The sequence below is a fragment of the Tursiops truncatus genome, chromosome 13, assembly GCF_011762595.2.
Source record: "Tursiops truncatus isolate mTurTru1 chromosome 13, mTurTru1.mat.Y, whole genome shotgun sequence".
Classification (NCBI taxonomy): Eukaryota; Metazoa; Chordata; class Mammalia; order Artiodactyla; family Delphinidae; genus Tursiops; species Tursiops truncatus.
The window spans coordinates 50,924,847-50,943,254 of NC_047046.1; the positions used below are offsets into that span (position 1 = coordinate 50,924,847).

The 18,408-nt window shown below is 40.3% G+C and overlaps 1 protein-coding gene across 8 annotated transcripts in view; it reads left to right on the forward strand.

Moving 5' to 3' along the window:
• FHOD3 (formin homology 2 domain containing 3) overlaps positions 1–18,408 on the forward strand; it is a 493,863-nt gene that overhangs the window by 355,295 nt on the left and 120,160 nt on the right. For 7 of the 8 annotated variants that reach the window (XM_073790663.1, XM_073790659.1, XM_073790662.1 and 4 more), the window contains one exon: positions 16,220–16,354. In XM_073790663.1, coding sequence (XP_073646764.1) covers positions 16,220–16,354 — 135 coding nt within the window. The remainder of the gene's footprint in view (positions 1–16,219; positions 16,355–18,408) is intronic. The other variant, XM_073790660.1, reaches the window with a different exon arrangement.

An 18,408-nucleotide genomic window follows, 5' to 3' on the forward strand; every position in this document is an offset into this window, starting at 1 on the left:
ACCTTTCCTTTTCTGTGAATTTTTGGTTCACGATCACTGTTCTTTTCCTTATTGAGGTATACAGGTTCTTTATAAACTGCAATAGGTGAACCAATTATTTTCCTCAGTCGTTGATCTTTTTACAACGTTTATGGTGTTTTTACCACGCAGAACGGTTTAAATTTTGGAATCAAGTTTATTAATCTTTTCTATCTTCTGGGTTTAGTGTTCCTTATGAGGACAGCCTTTTCTCCCATGGTTTCCTCTATTATTTCTATAGCTACAGTTCTCACATGGAAATATTTTCTCTATCTGGAAGTTATTTTGGCATATGGTATGAGGCAGAGATCCAAGTTACATTTTTTCACTTGTTTGAGTACCATTTAGTGAACAATCCATCACTTCCCTATCGATTTGTCATATACCAACAGGAATATGGGCTCGTTCATGTGTCTGTGCAAGCTGTTCCCATAGGAGCATTTCCCATCTCCTCTGGTGCCCACCTTCTCGGATGGATCAACTGTTTGAGGCCGTCAGGAGCCCCCCTTCCTCCCAGTTTTTGGAATATGACTGTATCATGTGCTACCTTGAAATAGTCCGTTATTTTTGTCATATGCTGTTGTGGGGTTTTGTATGGTGGTTGACTGTGCTGCGATAAAGAGAATGGGAACATCTGGGGAAGCTGGGACCAAGCAGCTAGGACGAGGAGAGTGGGAGCCTGCTGTACTGAGCTCAAGGCCCCCTCACTTCCTGTGACCCCCTAGGACACCCGTCCCTACCACTGATACCATAACTCCTCCCTCTGAATGAAAGTCTCCGTTTCCATGCATTTCCTGCCTATCTTTGGTTACTTTCACTCTTGTAGTTCTTAGCTGCTTGCAGGCCCAATGACCATTGCCCCGAGTATAATTTGCTGCTACCTGTGTCTCCCTCATCCTGATTTTCTCCTCCATGTGGACTGCTCTGTATGGGTGTCTGGGTGCTTGTGTCTTTCTGTTCTAGTCTGCTTTGGCTTTTATTATTTCTGGCCTTTGCTAGTATCTACGTATGCCTTGAGGTTCTACTTGTCTGGTTTTCAAATCACTGCTTTTTCCAAATATATGATCCATGTATTTTTCTGGATCCCAAGCACTTGCTGGCTGTGTTCCATCTCTTGGTCTACACAGTACTTTTTCAAACATTGTGTCAGTAGAGTTGAGAGCTCCATTGTCCAATGGGCTCTAGTTAAATTTTTATTTTTAATTTATTTTTTTGAATTTTTGAATTTTATTTAATTTATTTTTTTATACAGCAGGTTCTTATTAGATTGGGATTGACATATATACACTAATATGTATAAAATGGATAACTAATTTATTTTTAATTTAAATTGCTCAAAGTAGATTTTAAAAAATATCAGAGACAATCCTGATTAGCATGTAAAGTGGGATAAAAGGCATTGCCTTTCTTTGTGATCACAGTTAATGGCATAGAGCCCACAATGGCCAACAGAAGGAAAAAGATACCAACAGGGACAGATTCCCTACGGTTCAAACCAAGAGGCTGTGTAGCTGTGTGCTCCTGGTGCTCTGCACCAAGTAAATTTCCTACTCGCCTGCTGCTAGTTCCTGATAGCAATCTTGTTACAAGCAATGAGTTCCTGGAAGGCCCAACGTGGTCCTGATTAATCCATTGTGTTACATCCAGAGTGCACAAGAGGAGACGTGCTGGTCCACTGACGGAATGAGTTTACAGTAGGGTCTGGCTCCCTGATGGCAGCTTCATACAGTGACTGTGGGCATTAGGGGACCTGGGCTCTGCGGTAGCCCACGTGGGTTTTAGATCCGACTTCTTCTCACCGTTCCTACTACCGTAGACTTAGTCCGAGATCTGTGTCATGCCTGGACTATGTAGTGCAGTGATGTATGTCTCCCATCCTTTCTGAAATATGGATCTGACATTTCCTGCTTAGAAACCTTGCCTCCCACTGCCTATCTGTGAACCTAACCTGATTAACCTCATCGCTAGGATCTCTCGCGTTTGGGTCCTGCATGCACCTTGCAGCTTCATCAGCCATCAGCGTCCCCATCCTCACTGTACTGCAACTGCACACAAGTGCTACCAGGCTCTCCTGAGGCCCCTTCCTTCATATTTGCTCTGTCCTCTGACCAGCCTCCTCCTCTCTTCATTCAGTCAATTCCTTCTCATCCTCCAGGATCCAAGTAGGTGACATCTGTCTGTAAAACTCCTCTGACTTCCTCAGGCAGAATGAATTGTGACATTCTTATGGGCTCATATACCTCAATTTAAGCTCTCAGCCCTTTGAATCATTATGTGTTTATCCTTCTGTTTCTAAAATAAGGGTCACAAACGTACAGTGGTCTGAGGGTAGTGAACCTGGGTTCCACAAAGCCATGGGATAAAGATGGTTCACATTTCTGGACTGGCCATTTTTTTTAAAGATTCAGGAATCCTTAAGACAAGCAGGACTGGAGAATCCACATACATGTGAATTGTAAAGATAAAAGTGTTTGCTTTTGCAGGGAAGCACTTTCTGCTCGTCCTATGTTCCTTTTTGTCAGCCTTTTGGCTGCTTTGCTATTGGGCGTCTCCTCTCTACATCTCTCCAGCATGAGATTCCCTATTCCTCACTGCCCTGCCCCCTACCTCTTTGTCAAATAACCAGGCGAACAAATGTATAAGCAGTTTTAATCTCTTCTAATCCTGTTTCCTTCCTTTGGAAAGTGGGGTTAGAATAGATTTTTTAATTTTTAATTTTATTTTTCTGGCTGCACTGTGCAGCTTGCAAGATCTTAGTTTCCCGATCAGGGATCAAACCTGGGCCCTTGGCAGTGAAAGCTCCAGGCCCTAACCACTGGACTGCCAGGAAATTCCCAGGAATAGATTTTTTTAAATTAGACAATTCTCTCACCCTTGTTTACTTAAAGGGCATCTATAGCAACCTTAAGAGGTATATACTGTAATTTTGTTTGGAAGTGAGAACATTGTGTGTGTGTAAGAGAGGTAGGTGAGCTCTGTAACAAGGAAGTGCAAATATCATTCATCAAAATAGTGCAGATAGAACAGCTACACAACAGACCTGGAGACACTTACAGTTGTTTGCGCTATAAACTGAGCCCTAGCCCTGCGCCATCATCCCTGCTTGGGCACCTCTCCCAGTGGGACAGCCCCCGACGGCCAGGTTTCCAGTTGTCGTTGGCTACAGTGGTTTTGCACTGGCATTGTAAGAAGATCACAGAGAGAAAATGGGTAGGAAGGATGGGGAAGATTTCTCCTTCAGAAAATGTTTCTGGGTCCCTGGTCCCATTTCCTTGCTCCTTCCCACAAAGCCAGGCCACGAGTGAGTAAGCTTTACTATTATAGTGGAAGAGACTGGGTTTCTGGGTTGATTTTGGAAAGTGTGTGTGTAAACACACATATATAGATAGAAATATAGATAGATATCTAGATAGATAGAGATAGAAACACACACCCCTTCCTACCCTTTTTCACTCTCTAGTCTTTGTACAATGCTAGTGCAAAACCATGGTAGCCAGTGACAACTGGAAACCTGACTGTTAGGTGCTGTGAACGTGCACACATGCACACACACATGCACACACACATGCACACACACATTACATACTCATCCATTTCATTCAGTGAGTGTTTATCAGGTGCTCACAGTGTGCCATGAGTGCTGGCCTGGGAATCCAACATTGATTGAATCAGACCCTGTCCCTGACTTCATTGAGCTTACACTCTAGTGGCAGAAACAGAAGGTAAGCAAAGCATCAGCAGACAGTATTGTGAAGAAAATGAACCGTCATAGAAGAACTGGAGAAAGAGAGGCCGTCAGTGTGGGGAGCCTAGCACCGGTCCTGCATCCTCATGATTGACACCTCCAGTAAGAGGTCTGGGAAACTGAGTCACCAATATAAGGCAAATTGCACTTTGTCCCTAGGTTTGCCTGGTGGGAGGGCGAGGGTGGGGAAGGGAGGTAAAGAGGGAGATAAGAAAATAGAGTGATTCCACATCTTTCTTCAAGTCATGATCCTGAAGATCTGGAAGAGTTGGGAGATTGTGTTTGGAAGACATTTGGTGTTCAGAGGAGAGGCGGGCATGCAGGGGAGGGGTAAGTTGGCCTGGAGTGGAGAGGAAGGGGGACGACTGGAAAGATGGGCTTCAGTTCGAGCCAGCAAGGCCCAGAAACTGCAGGACATAGGAGGGGCTGGTGGCAATCAGTGCTTTTGGAAGCTGTCAGGAGAATGGGTTAATTATAAAGCCTAATCGAGGTGGACCTGTGACAGGAGAGGCCTGACCTCCTTCTGGCTGGAGGACTCACTTGGTCTTGGACAGTAGTGTGGGAAGTAAGAGGGAACTGGCAAGAACTGCTGTATGCTTGGGCTCAGGGCCTGCAGAAGGGGCAGGTGGACAGGCTGAAGCATGATGCCAGCCAGGCATGGAGGAGGGCTTCATGCTTCAGGCATGAGCCAGCACAGTCCATGAGATAGCCCATGGGACCAGTCTCTACTGCAGCTCTGGGAGCCCTGCTGTTTCCTCCTGTGGCCGGGAAGCTCAGACCTGCACCAAAATGGTGTGTGACAGGCTGGAGAAGGAGAGCAGAAGGAACCTTTAAATCCACATCCCCATCTTTGATGACAGCTGTCTCCAGGATTGTAGCAGTGACGATGAAGGAAAGTTGCGTGTTTCTTGAGGCTGCCTCTGGGGCTTGCTCGTTTCATCCTGAAAGCTGGGATGTGACCCTGAAGGTGTGAAAAAGGTTCTGCCATTTTCTTGTTTCAAGGCAAGCAAAGTGCCTTTTATAACCGGGCACAACCCAGAGTTACCTCTTGTCCTGTGATCATTAGATTGGGTCACCCCAGTTTCATAGCCAGGTTGTAAAGACAGCCATTCTGCATCATTGAATTACCATTTTATTATTATTATTGACCTCTGAGTCTTCATATTAAATTACCTACTTGTGAATTAAGTGATACTTTCCAATATCAATTTGTGAACTTAGTTTGGGTTTTGTTAATATTTAACCAGAGATTATAATTTTTTAAAATAAGGAATGTTGAAGATTTGCTTCTTTCACAAATAAGATTTTACTTAACTCAAACTTACCAAAAGAGCATTTATTTTTAAACAGCTTTTGCAGTATACTTGACATACAAAAAACTGCACGTAAGTTTTTTTTTTTGTTTGTTTGTTTGTTTTGCGGTACGCGGGCCTCTCACAGCTGTGGCCTCTCCCGTTGCGGAGCACAGGCTCCGGACGCGCAGGCTCAGCGGCCATGGCTCACGGGCCCAGCCGCTCCGTGGCATGTGGGATCTTCCCGGACCGGGGCACGAACCCGCGTCCCCTGCATTGGCAGGCGGACTCTCAACCACTGCACCACCAGGGAAGCCCTGCACATAAGTTTTGACATATGTTTTGCCAGTGAAACTATTACCACAATTGAGATAATGCACAAGTTCATTACTCTTAAGCATTTTTTTCATGCCCTTTTGTGATTATGGCTGCCCCTCCCTATCCCCAAGGAACCATGGGTCTGCCTTCTGTCATTATCGATTGGTTTGCATTTATAAGAATTTCATGTGGACTTCCCTGGTGGCGCAGTGGTTGGGAGTCCGCCTGCCGATGCGGGGGACGCGGGTTCGTGCCCCGGTCCGGGAAGATCCCACATGCCACGGAGCGGCTGGGCCCGTGAGCCATGGCCGCTGAGCCTGCGCGTCCGGAGCCTGTGCTCCACAACAGGAGAGGCCACAGCACTGAGAGGCCCGCGTACCGCAAAAAAAAAAAAAAAAAAAAAAAAGAATTTCATGTAAATGTAATCGTGCAGTAAGTACTCTTAGAGAGGGGTTGACTTCTTTCAATTAGTGTAATTGTTTTGCGACTCCTCTATTTTGTTGCATGTTTCAATAGTAAATGCCTTTCTATTACTGAGTAGTACTCAGTTGTATGAATATACTGCAGTTTATCTGTTTACCTGTTGATGGACATTTGGGTTGCTTCCAGTTTTGGCTATGAATAGTTGTGTACAAGTCTTTGTATGGAAATTTGATTTCATTTCTTTTGGATAACTACCTAGAAATGAAATGGCTCAGTCATATGGTAGGTGCATGTTTAGCTTTGTAAGTAATTGTTAAGCTACCTTCCAAAATGGTTGCATACCAGAATAATGTAGGCCTCATAAAATGAGATGAAATATCTTTCCTTCCTCTTCAACTTTCTAGAAGAGTTTGCATAGCATTAGTGTTATTTATTCCTTAAATATTTCTTAGAATTCACCAGGGAGGCTCTCTGGGAGTAGAGTTTTCTTCATAGGAAAGTTTTAAACTACAAATTCAATATCTTTAATAGATGTTTATCTGCTATCAATCCACATCAGGTCATGTATTTCTTCTTGAGTGACTGTTAGGAGTTTTTGTCTTTCAAGGAATTTTTCCATTTCATCTAAGTTGTCAAATTTATTGGCATAAAATTGTTCAAAATATTCCCTTATTATTCTTTTAATATCTCTTTCAATCCTAAAGTTCACAATTTTTGTCTTCTCTCTATTTTCCTGATCAGTCTGGCTAGAGGTTTATCAATTTTATTGATTTTAAAGAATCAGTTTTTGGTTTCACTTAATTGTCTAATATTTTTGTTTTATGTTTCATTGATTTCTACTCTCTATATATCCTTTTTTTCTACTTACTTTGGGTTAAATTTGCTCTTATTTTTCTAAGTTGGAAGATGATGCCATTGATTTGAGACTTATTGCCTTTTCTAATATAGGCATTTAGTGTTGTAAATTTTCCTCTATGTATTGCTTTAGCTGCATCCCACATATTTTTAACATGTTGTGTTCTTATTTTCACTTAGTTCAAAATGCTTTTTAAGATTCCACATATGAATGAAATTATGTGATATTTGTCTTCCTCTGTCTGACTTATTTCACAAGGTCCTTCTGTGTTATCACCAATGTCAAGATTTTATTCTTTTTTATGCCTGAATAATATTCCATTGTGTATATATACCACATCTTCTTTCTTTTTTTTTTTTTTTTTTCCACATCTTCTTTATCCATTCATCCACCAGTGGACATTTAGGTTTCCACATCTTGACTATTGTAAATAATGATGCAATGAATATAGGGATTCATATATCTTTTCAAATTAGTGTTTTTGTTTCCTTTGGACACATACCCAGCAGTGGAATTTTTGGGTCATATGGTAGTTCTGTTTTTAATTTTTTGAGGAACCTCCATACTGTTTTCCATAATGGCTGCACCAATTTATATTCCTACCAACAGTGAACAAGGGTTCCCTTTTCTCCACATCCTTGCCAACACTTGTTATTTCTTGTCCTTTTGATAATAGCCATTCTGACAGGTGTGAGCTGATATCCCACTGATAATTAGTGACATTGAACATCTTTTCATGTGCCTCTTGGCCATCTTTATGCCTTCTTTGGAAAAATGTCTATTCAGATCATCTGAACTGGACTCTTTTTTATACCTTTCATGTCTTAACATGTTCATAGTTTCTTTAACTTCTTGAATCTATGGACTATAGTCATAATAACTTTTAATGTTCTGGTCACCTAGTTCTATCATCTATGTCGTTTCTGGATTGTTTTCAATTGATAGATTTTATTTCTTCTCTATGGGTTGTATTTTCTTCCTTGTTCGCCTGCCTGGTCATTTCTTAATGGATGCCACACCTTGTAAATTATCTTTTTTTTTGGATTCCTATAAATATTCTTGAGCTTTGTTCTACGATGTGATTCATTCAGAAACTTTGATCCTTGGACTTCCCTGGTGGTCCAGTGGTTAAGAATCCATGCTTCCAATGCAGGGGGTGAGGGTTCGATCCCTGGTTGGGGAACTAGGATCCCACATGCCATACAATGTGGCCAAAATAAAATAAAATAAAATAAAAGTTTGATCCTTGCAGGCCTCATGTTTTTAGCTTTAGGCAGGACCAGAGCTATGTTTATAAAGTCCAATATTTTACTTCTTACAACTTTAACTGATGCCCCCTGACCCTTTGGCTTCTGCTTCTCCCAGCTACATAATCTCTCCCTGCTTTCCAGTTTAAAGTCCTGGATGCACGACTATGATTAGCTTGTCCTTCTACACCAGAAGCCTCACACACCGCTAGACAGCTTGCCTCTGGATGAGCTACCTTTGGGGCAGGAACCCACTCTGTATTCACTTAGCTGTTGCCAGGGGCACAGGGTCCTATGCAAAAATCATTATCTCAGCAGGTCTTCATCATGTATCTTCCCTTAGAGAATGGGCTGGGGATGTAGTCACATGCAGACTAACATATACAGATTACTCTGACTTAATACATCCTCATTATTCAGTATCTAATTGATTCATTGGGTGACTAGTCATGCAGCTCTTCTAAGTGCCAGGATGCAGAGATGAATGAGAAAATAGGATCTGACCCAGAAACTTAGACTGCAAGAGGAAATATAATAACATATATGGAAACGATGAAGGCCAAATTTAGGGTAGTGGTCATTTTTAGGAAAGAAATGAAAAAAAGTAAATATTTAAGCTGAGACATGTACTGTGGCAAGTACTACAGGGATGGTACTTTACTAAGTACCCGTGGTGTGGGGACAGAAGGAATATAGGTCAATATGGGGGCTCTGGCCTGATAGGCCTGTTTAAAAGCTCAGCTCTGCTACATCCTAAATTTAACTTTGCTGTGCCTCAATTTCCTCATCTATAAAGGAGATAATAATAGAACTTAGTACAAGAAGTGGTAGGGATTAAAAGAGCCATTTTGTGTAAAATAATTGGCACAGTGTATTGTCTCCATAAATGTTAACTATTATTATCAACCATATTTCAGTGCAATCGAGTTCCTGTTCCAGACGTCCCAGCAAGGGAGGCTTGAACCAGATGGGATTTCTGGGGCAGTTCCTGGAGACTTTTACGGCCAAGATTAAATACTGCAGTTCCTCTCACTCAGAGTATATCATCCACTCCCTTGCAAAATCTCTCTGGCCTCTGGCCACCCGCATTCTTATGTGGCTTCATTTGGTTGCAGCTGCCTTGGGTGTAACTTAGATGACTTCAACTTTCCAGGTGCATTCCGGGTGGCACGCAGTCCTGATGATGGACCCAGCTTGTAGCCATGATGGGAAGGTTCAGATCAAACCCACATCCCACTCTGGCCCCTGAGGCTGGGAACCTCAGGCTGGAACTCCCCTGCATCTGTAGAGTTTAGACTCCCAACATAAAGTGATGTGTGTTCAGTGTCTACTGTGGCCCAGATGCTGTCCTAAGCAAACTCATGGGCACACTCTCATGTAAACCAGTAGTACTTCATGAGTTGGGAGTATTGTTATCGCCATTTTACAAGCAGGTAAAGTGAGGCTCAGAGAGGTAAAAATGACTGGCCATACTCAGGTTTTCTCAATCCAAAGCCTTGTGCTTATTCCTTTACACCCTAGCTTGTCCCCAGCCTGGCCAAGATTAAACAATGCAGCAACTTCCAATCACTACAGGCATTTTCCTGAAAGATTGAATATGAAAGATAAAAATCTGCTAAAGATGCCTTTATAAAGAGAAAAATTCACCATACTACCTTGAATTTTGGTGTTTGGGTATTTTCTTTTAATTTTTTCTAGCAATGATTTGGGATATTCCCTTTGTATGGTTTGAATGCATTCCAGCATTGGTATTATAGGTAAGCTTATTTCCAGAAATAGGATTTATAAGGCCAGGGTTTATACTCTTACATGTTTGGCTTATCTAGGTAGAGGGAGATCGAGGGGAATTGAAGTTATTAATATTATATGTATAACTCTTTGTTCCCAGTATGACCAAAGTAGATTGTATGTTCGTGAGGCCCTTTAATTGCCCTTTCCTGCTATAGGAATCTGTGTTAGGGCACCCAAAAGAATGGATCTTGAATTGTAGAAGGCATTTGCTGCATTTTAGGAAAAGAGGAACCAGTCTTCATTGCTTTGCATTAGCAGCTCACATCTCAGTTCTGAAAGGAAAGAGCCTCCACGTGTTGTCAACACTGCCTGCCTGTGTGTTCACTGGTATACACTGGCCTCAGAGCCAACACGAGGTCTGCCTTTGCAGCGTCTCAGTGGACAGGGGATCATCTGCATTCCCTTTCCTTAGAGGCACCCAGGAAGGAATGACAGCATCCACTAGATAAGATTGAACACTTTTTACCTTCTCAAGTTCTAATACTATTCTGATTTTAAACAAGCTGCAATATTCTCATTTGAAACAAGGAAAGGATGTTAATGAATGATATAGAGAAGCTTCACTGTGACCTCATTAGCATAGCCACTAATGACCCATTATTAAGTTACCATGCATGAAGTTTTCTTGAAACAAGCTGATATAGTTAGAAGAACAAATTTAAAGTCAGAAGCATAAGGGGAAATGGCAAGGTCCTTATTTGGCTCCTCACCCAAGAGCTTCTCTCTCCTCACTCTGAAAAGAGAACTCAAGAGATGAAGCTGCTGATCCTTACGAAGACCACCACACAGGGCAGGCTGGGAGCCGAGCTAGAATCAGATTCGCCTAAAATAATTGTCCTATGTAGGGTACCTTATTTTTTGTTTTGTTTTTAAATTTTGTAATTGAACATAACTTTTAATGTTCAGCTAGCTTGGGGCTTCAAAGATACTTTATATTAACTGTGAGCTATTTGTCTACCCAAGGACTTTTGATTATTAAAGAGAAGTGGAATGAATTTTAAAAATGTATTCCAGGCTTACAGAAAATTGTAGATAATTACAGAAATTATAGAGCAATAAAGAACATTATATATAAAATTGAAGACTTCATCTCTTTTCTTCTTCTCTGGAGATGACCACTACCCTGAATTTGGTGTTTACCATTTCCATATATGTTTTTATATTTTTCTAAATATCATGTATCCCTAAATAGTGTGTGGTTTTGCTCTGCATGTATTTAAACTTCATAAAAATGATAGCATGCTGTTCATGTTCTTCAAACTACTTGTCACTATCAATATATTGTGCTTTTGAGAATCATCCAAGTTAGTCCGTATCACTGTATTTCATTCATTTGCTCAAGTATAGAGTATTCCATTTGTAGATATTTATGCTGTTTCTAATTATTAGCTATTAACAGTACAAAACGGCGTAATATTTTGTATTCTTGTACATGTCTGTCATCCTTATACATGCAAAGGTTACTCTAGTATAAACCTGGAAGTGGAATTGCTGGGTTGCAGGATATGCACATCTTCAAATGTATTAAGTTTCTCCAAAATGATTTTATCAACTTAGACTCCCAGAAGCAATATATAGGAGTTCTTGTTGTCTCGTTCTGTGCTTAGTGTCATCAGGCACTAATTTTTGTCGATCTTCAACCTGAGAGGTGTGAAACAATATCTCACTATGGGTTTAGCTTACATTTCCTTTCCCTGATTTCTGGTGAAGATGAGTAGCATTCATATATTTATTGGCGATTTAATTTTCTTCTTCAGTGAAGTGCCCATTATCTTTTGCTCATTTTTCCATTGCCCATTTTTCCCCTGGGTAGTTTGTCTTTTTCATACTGATTTAGAGGGGTTCTCTTTGTATTGAGTTTACTAATACTTTGTGGTTTGTATGTGTTATAGTTAGCTTCTCCCAGGCTGTGGCTTTTCTTTATCCCTAGTCTTTCAATGTATACAAATTTTAAATTTTAACATATGCATATGTATTAAATTTTCCCTTTTTGATTTCCCTTTTGGGTTTCTTGTCTAAAAAAATTCTTATCCTAATATCTAGAAGTTGTAAAGTTTTGCTTATTACGTTTTCACTTAAACTTCCTAGAATTTATTTTTGTGTCTGGTATGAGGAAGGGCTAACTGTATTTTGTCTTATGTAGCTAATAGTTGTCTCAGCACCATTTGTTAAATAGTTCATTTCCTTCCTGCTGATAAGTAATGACACATCTATCATGAATCAAGATTCCGTATGTGTATGAGCCTGTGTCATTCCATGTTTCTGTTCTTGCACCAAGACCACATTCACATTTAATCATTGTGGCTTTAGAATGGGCTTGATATACAGTGGGGCCAGTGATCCACTTTGTTCTTATTCAAAATTGTCTTGGTTATTCCTGGATCTCAGTTCCTCCATAAAAATTTTGGAGCCACCTTGTAACGTTCCATGGAAAATCCTTTTGGAATGTTGAATAAAATTGATTTGGAATTGTATTAGAATTGTATAAGTTGAAAAAGAATTGGCATTGGCATCTTGACTGTATTGAATCTTTCTATGTGTGAATGTGATATAATTATCATTCATTTGGGTCTTTTAATAAAGTTTTATAAATGTCTTTCATATAATTAAGTAATTCATAGTTACCTTGTGGTTAACTTGGTAAATTGTTGCTGATATATGAAAATACAATTGCTATTTGTACGTTTTATATTGAGAACCTTGCTAGACTCTTATTAATTCTAATAACTTGTAGGGTTTTTTTTGATTCTCTAAAAAGCTGATATTATCTGCAAATAATGACATATTTCTTTCCCTTCCTTATGCTTTTATTTGTTTTACTTAGTGTACTGGCTAGGAATAACTTCAAATACAGGCAATTCTGGGGGTATCCTTGTATCACTTCTAATGTTAAACTGCTCTTAATGTTTCAGCATTAAGAATGACGCTTACCATAGTTAAAATTTTTTTTTTTTTACTGAATACCCATTGTCAGGTTTAGAAAGCTCTCTTCTATTCCTAAGAGTAATGAATTTATTACATTCTTGCTTTTCAAATTGTTGAGTTGCTCACTCATTACGCTTTAGAAGCATCCTAAAAGTTTTGATATATAGTCTTTTCATTATGATACTCTTTGAATGTTTTCTAATTTTCTTCTTTGACCTGAGTTAACTAGAAAGGTTTTAAATTTTTCCAATTATATGGATTTTTCAGATGTATCTTCTTATTATTTATTTTTAACTCAACTGCATTGTGATTAGGAAGGTAGCCCACATGAAAACCAATTCTTGGTATTCATTCACGCTTGAACTTTGTCACAGGATTGACCATCAGTTTTTGAATAGTTCCTGTGTATTTGAGAAGATTGCATTTTCTTTAATTTGGGGCACCAGGTTATATATGGTCATCTGCTAGGTTAAACCTATTAATCAAGTTAAACAAGTCTGTTACATTCATAACAATTTCTCTCAATCACTGTGTGAGTGGCATAAGAAACCCCTCCACTCTGATCGTGGATTAGATTTGGCTGTATATAACAGAAAAATAAATAGGTAACAGTATCTTAAATAAGATAGAAATTACACAAGCTAGTCTGGACTTTGTTTATATGAAAGATAAATAAAATTCTATCTATGCCTACAGGTCCAAGGTGCTATAGTAGCTGCCTAGTGAGCCCAGAATATAGGTGTTACTGAACTTAGGTCTGGCTGCTCTCTGCTCAAAAGTCAATACTCAAGATTCAAGTGCTTTAGCAAAGGAAACCATAAACAAGATGAAAAGACAACCCTCAGAATGGGAGAAAATATTTGCAAATGAAGCAACTGACAAGGGATTAATTTCCAAAATATACAAACAGCTCATGCAGCTCAATATCAAAAAACAAACAACCCAATCAAAAAAATGGGTGGAAGACCTAAATAGACATTTCTCCAAAGAAGAGATACAGATGGCCAACAAACACATGAAAAGATGCTCAACATCACTAATCATTAGAGAAATGCAGATCACAACTACAATGAGGTATCACCTCACACCAGTCAGAATGGCCATCATCAAAAAATCTAGAAACAATAAATGCTGGAGAGGGTGTGGAGAAAAGGGAACCCTCTTCCACTGTTGGTGGGAATGTAAATTGATACAGCCACTATGGAGAACAGTATGGAGGTTCCTTAAAAACCTAAAAATAGAACTACCATGTGACCCAACAATCCCACTCCTGGGCATATACCTGGAGAAAACCATAATTCAAAAAGATACATGTACCCCAATGTTCATTGCAGCACTATTTACAATAGCCAGGACATGGAAACAACCTAAATGTCCATCAATAGAAGAGTGGATAAAGAAGATGTGGTACATATATACAATGCAATAGTACTCAGCCATAAAAAGGAACGAAATTGTGCAATTTGCAGAAATGTGGATGGACCTAGAGCCTGACATATAGAGTGAAGTAAGTCAGAAAGAGAAAAATAAATATCGTACAATACCGCTTATATGTAGAATCTAGAAAAATGATACAGATGAACTTACTTGCAAAGCAGAAACAGAGACACAAATGTAGAGAACAGATGTCCCCCCCGGGTGGGGGGAGGGGGAAGGGGGAAGGGGGATGAATCGGGAGATTGGGATTGATATATGTACATTACTATGTATAAAATAGGTAATTAATGAGAACCTGCTGTGTAGCACAGGGAACTCTACTCATTGCTCTGTGGTGACCTAACTGAGAAGGAAATCCAAAAAAGAGGAGATATGTGTATACGTATAGCTGATTCACTTTGCTGTACAGCGAAACTAACACAGCATTGTAAAGCAGCTATACTCCAATAAAACTTAATTTTAAAAAGTAAAATTAAATTAAAATTAAAAAGAAAAGATTCAAGTGCTGGTAGAAACAGAAAGGTTGCTTTAATCAGAAAACCGGCATCCTGGGGAGGAGGTGGACTCATGTCTCAAAACCAACTCTGAAGCTTTTGCTCAGCCATGAACATTTTTAAAGGGAAAAAGGGGGAGTAATCTCAATCATTGAGATAGGGGGTCAGCTTCATTGCCATCTCCCATTGCATGCAGGCTTGTCAACTCCTTGTAATCTTTCTTTAGATGCTATCTTGTTTTAACAGTTTGTTCATAGGATTACTGACAGGGAAGCTGGGGAAAAGATTTAGTCATCTGTTACTTACTTATTCTTCATTTTTACTTCTTTGATCTAAGGAAAGAACCAACAGGTTAAGCAAGGTATTGTGTGATCAAAAGGTTTAAAACGTATGCTTGGGCCGGAGATGAGTAGGGCATGGGGGCTCCTGGTTTAAGGTTAGTTACAATATAGCTTTGCTAAAGTGACAAGACAAAAGGAGCTCTCTCCTGCAGAGAGCTCTTTCCTGCCAAAAGCTGCTTACATAGGATTTGGTTACTCCCTCCCTGTAGCTACTGGGGATAGTGGTTTCTTCCCTCTACTTCTCCTCCCACTTCTGATTGATATCCAGAGGTGACTCACCTTTTCTAGGGAGAGCAGCTGTGTGACTTACGGCAGAATGTATGTGATGCAAGAGTCACATCTTTCTCCTGGGAGGACCTTGTGTTCCCCACCAGACAGGTATATTTTCATCAAATTCAAGTAGGCTATTACCCAAGCTATATATTAGAAATATTTGTGTCTTAGTTTAGAAGTTTTTTTTTCCCCCTCAATAAATGAAGGGCCAATTGTCTGTAACAGATTATGTTTATTATTCCCCAGGGGTCCAACAGACTCTTCTTACCAGCTAACCCTCTTCTTTATTTTCCATGTAGTTATCTAATTTTGCCTTCTACCCATTCTCCTGACTTAACATTTCCTGTGATTCTTCACTGAGGCCGTCACACAGCTGACCTTCCCCGACACAGCATCTTCAGTGAACGGTCCAGATTGTTTGTGTGGTATTACCAGAGTCAAGTGCCGTCCCCTGAATAAGCTGCATGTTCATGGATGCTTCTTGACATGGAATGAAACTTCCTTAATTGCATTCAGATTTCAGACCATTGCTGTCTTTTTCTCCTTATCTGTCATCCCAACATCTTGTTTTAAGATGACATAACTATTTTTGGAGGTATATTGAGAAACTGGTGTATAGCAAAATATTTTTAGTACATGTAAAATAGAAAAGTTTTAGATTGAATGTTGATTCCAGCTCATCAAAGTCTTATCATAGACCAGTTTTAAAATGTGTGTGTGTGTGTAGAGAATAATGTATATATATTTTAAGTATATTCCTAGAATACTTATTGATAATAATAGCACTGATTATTGATGACTGCTTGTATGCCAAGCATGTTGCTTAGTATTTTATATGCATTATCACATTTCTGTCCTCTGAGCACATGAAGCAGGTTATTTACCTCCATTTACAGATGAAGATCTTGAAACAGAAGACCTGAGACACTCATTAATTTTCCCCACGTATTACCTAGGTACTAGCAGACCCTCAGTTCTAACCAAGGACTCACTGATTCCTGCATTAGTACTTTTAATCACTGGACAAGCCAATCAAACATTAACTCATTGTATCTTTAGGTCATCACTGAGTGGTCTTCTCACGTCATCCTTTAGGCAGCACCAAGAGTCCTTGGCGGCAGAGAGAGAGAGGCGGCGACAGGAGAGAGAAGAAAGGTTGCAGAGAATAGAACGGGAGGAAAGAAACAAATTCAGGTAAGACAGATTTTAAGATTTTTTAAAGAATGAGCTGAAAATTAAATCACATGCCTTCACCATTGCATATGGTTAATACTTATTTTATTGGACGCCTAAAAGAAGATGCTTTTCCCACTTTCTGGTTTGTTTCTTACTCCCTGTAGCAATATTTCATATTTTTTAAGCAATAATTTTTCCTTCTATGGGGGAGAAAGAGGCATTGTGCTGATTACTCCCAGCCCATTGTCCCCCTGATCGCTTTGGTCTCTGTCCAGCTCCAAGGATGTGTTCTTTGGTGTGGCCCACTCCAGCTTCCATGTCTTGGCCTGTCTGCCCCGCTGAGTCCAGCGTCACTCCTTTTCTCCTTCAGCCAGATCAGCTGTCCCCGTTGCCCCCATCTTCCCGGTCAACCTTCTAACACTCCCTTTGCCTGGGTTCAAGCTGGGCAGTGCTTTATAAAACGCCAGACACTTTCCTTACACATTTCATACCTTCTACTATTCTTTTGTCCCCTTTATCTTTCCCCTACTTCCCTCTTGCCTTCCCCATCTCCTTCCTTCCCCCTCCTTCATCTTCCCATTCACCTCTCCCATAGGTTCCACACTCTTTCTTTTTTTTATTTCTCTCCCATCTCCACTTCCTTTTTCCTCAGTTCACTTTTTTGGGAAAAGTATTCCGATCGATTACTCCCAGTGAAATCTACAAAGAATGTAAAGCATTGTCAATGAGGATTTACAAGTTCAATAATGTTTTTTTTTCCAGCAGCCAGGAAGAGTACGTATAATTGTAGAAATGACCAAAACATGAGCAGAGTTGTGAGCTTGCCTTGACCGTAACTCACTACTATATGAAAAGAAGTATCCCAAGTCTGTGGGTGAAACATTAATCCCGACTTTTGTAAGATGGGGCTAATGGGCTGCGTGAAGTAAACCAACATCCTTCTCATACCATAATTGTGTGGTATATACCTTGAGCTGTCAGATTTCTACCAAATGATATATGGAAAGACCAGACCTGTATGCACCATTTCTCATGAGGTAGCTCTGGAAGTTGTCACTTTTGGAAAGACCGATTTGTAAAACCACTGGAACAGGTTAAATGCTTCCTGATTCAGTGCCTTCTGAGAGATTCACATATTTCACCACCAAATAGCAGCAGAGAATCTGACTGAAACACATGGAAAATTCAGAGATTAGCTGACACATCTAAAGATTTTGATTGAAAACCTCTTAAAACAGGGTACCAGTTCTGGGAAAGATGGAATCAGCACACTCCCTCCTGTCTCTTCTACCACATCATTCAGTGCAACCATAAATCATGGACAGATTTAAAGCATGGAGCTCTGAGAACTCTGAACTGTGAAAGGGAGCAGGTGAATTGGGGATGGAGACTAGCATTCGAAGCTCCACCAAACCAGTGAGAGTTTACCATTTTTTCCCTCCAATATCACATGGCATGTACTCAACAGCACTCCAAAACTCAGAATCACATACCAAGTGTGAACTGAAAGAGCTGTAAAAGAAGCCCTCTTTTTCTGGACTGGGGAGCTGCAAAAGGAATTCCTGAGGGTCAGAGAGTTGAGAAGTCTCCTGTTTTCTCTTATTTTTTTCTTCTCTCCTACCCCAGCCTCCAAGCTATATTGTTACAGAAGCACAGTGATGGCAGCAGTGTCCAGGCAGGCGCCTAAAACTCTGAGGGAGGGAACCCTTCCTGTGATCAGAAGAGCATGACTGCAAGAGCACTTTTTTTCCTCTGTGTCATCCTGCTTCATTGCCCTATATGCAGATAGAATTACTGAAAGTCTGCAGCAGAGCAGGGAAAATAAAGCCCAAGCTTTCTGGCTAGAGGACCAGGAAGGGAGACCCAGGGAATCCAGAAAATGATGGGAAAGCCACAAAGAGGAGAGACATCAAGAGACCAATCCTGAGATCCTCTCTAGTTTTGTGCACATGTGGCTCAGGACCTAAACAGCATACCACAGGCTTTAAGAACTAAGTACTGAGTGGAACACACTCAGGTCCCAGACTGGCCACTGGGTGGTGCATATAAGGGCCTGATGTGAATAGCACTAA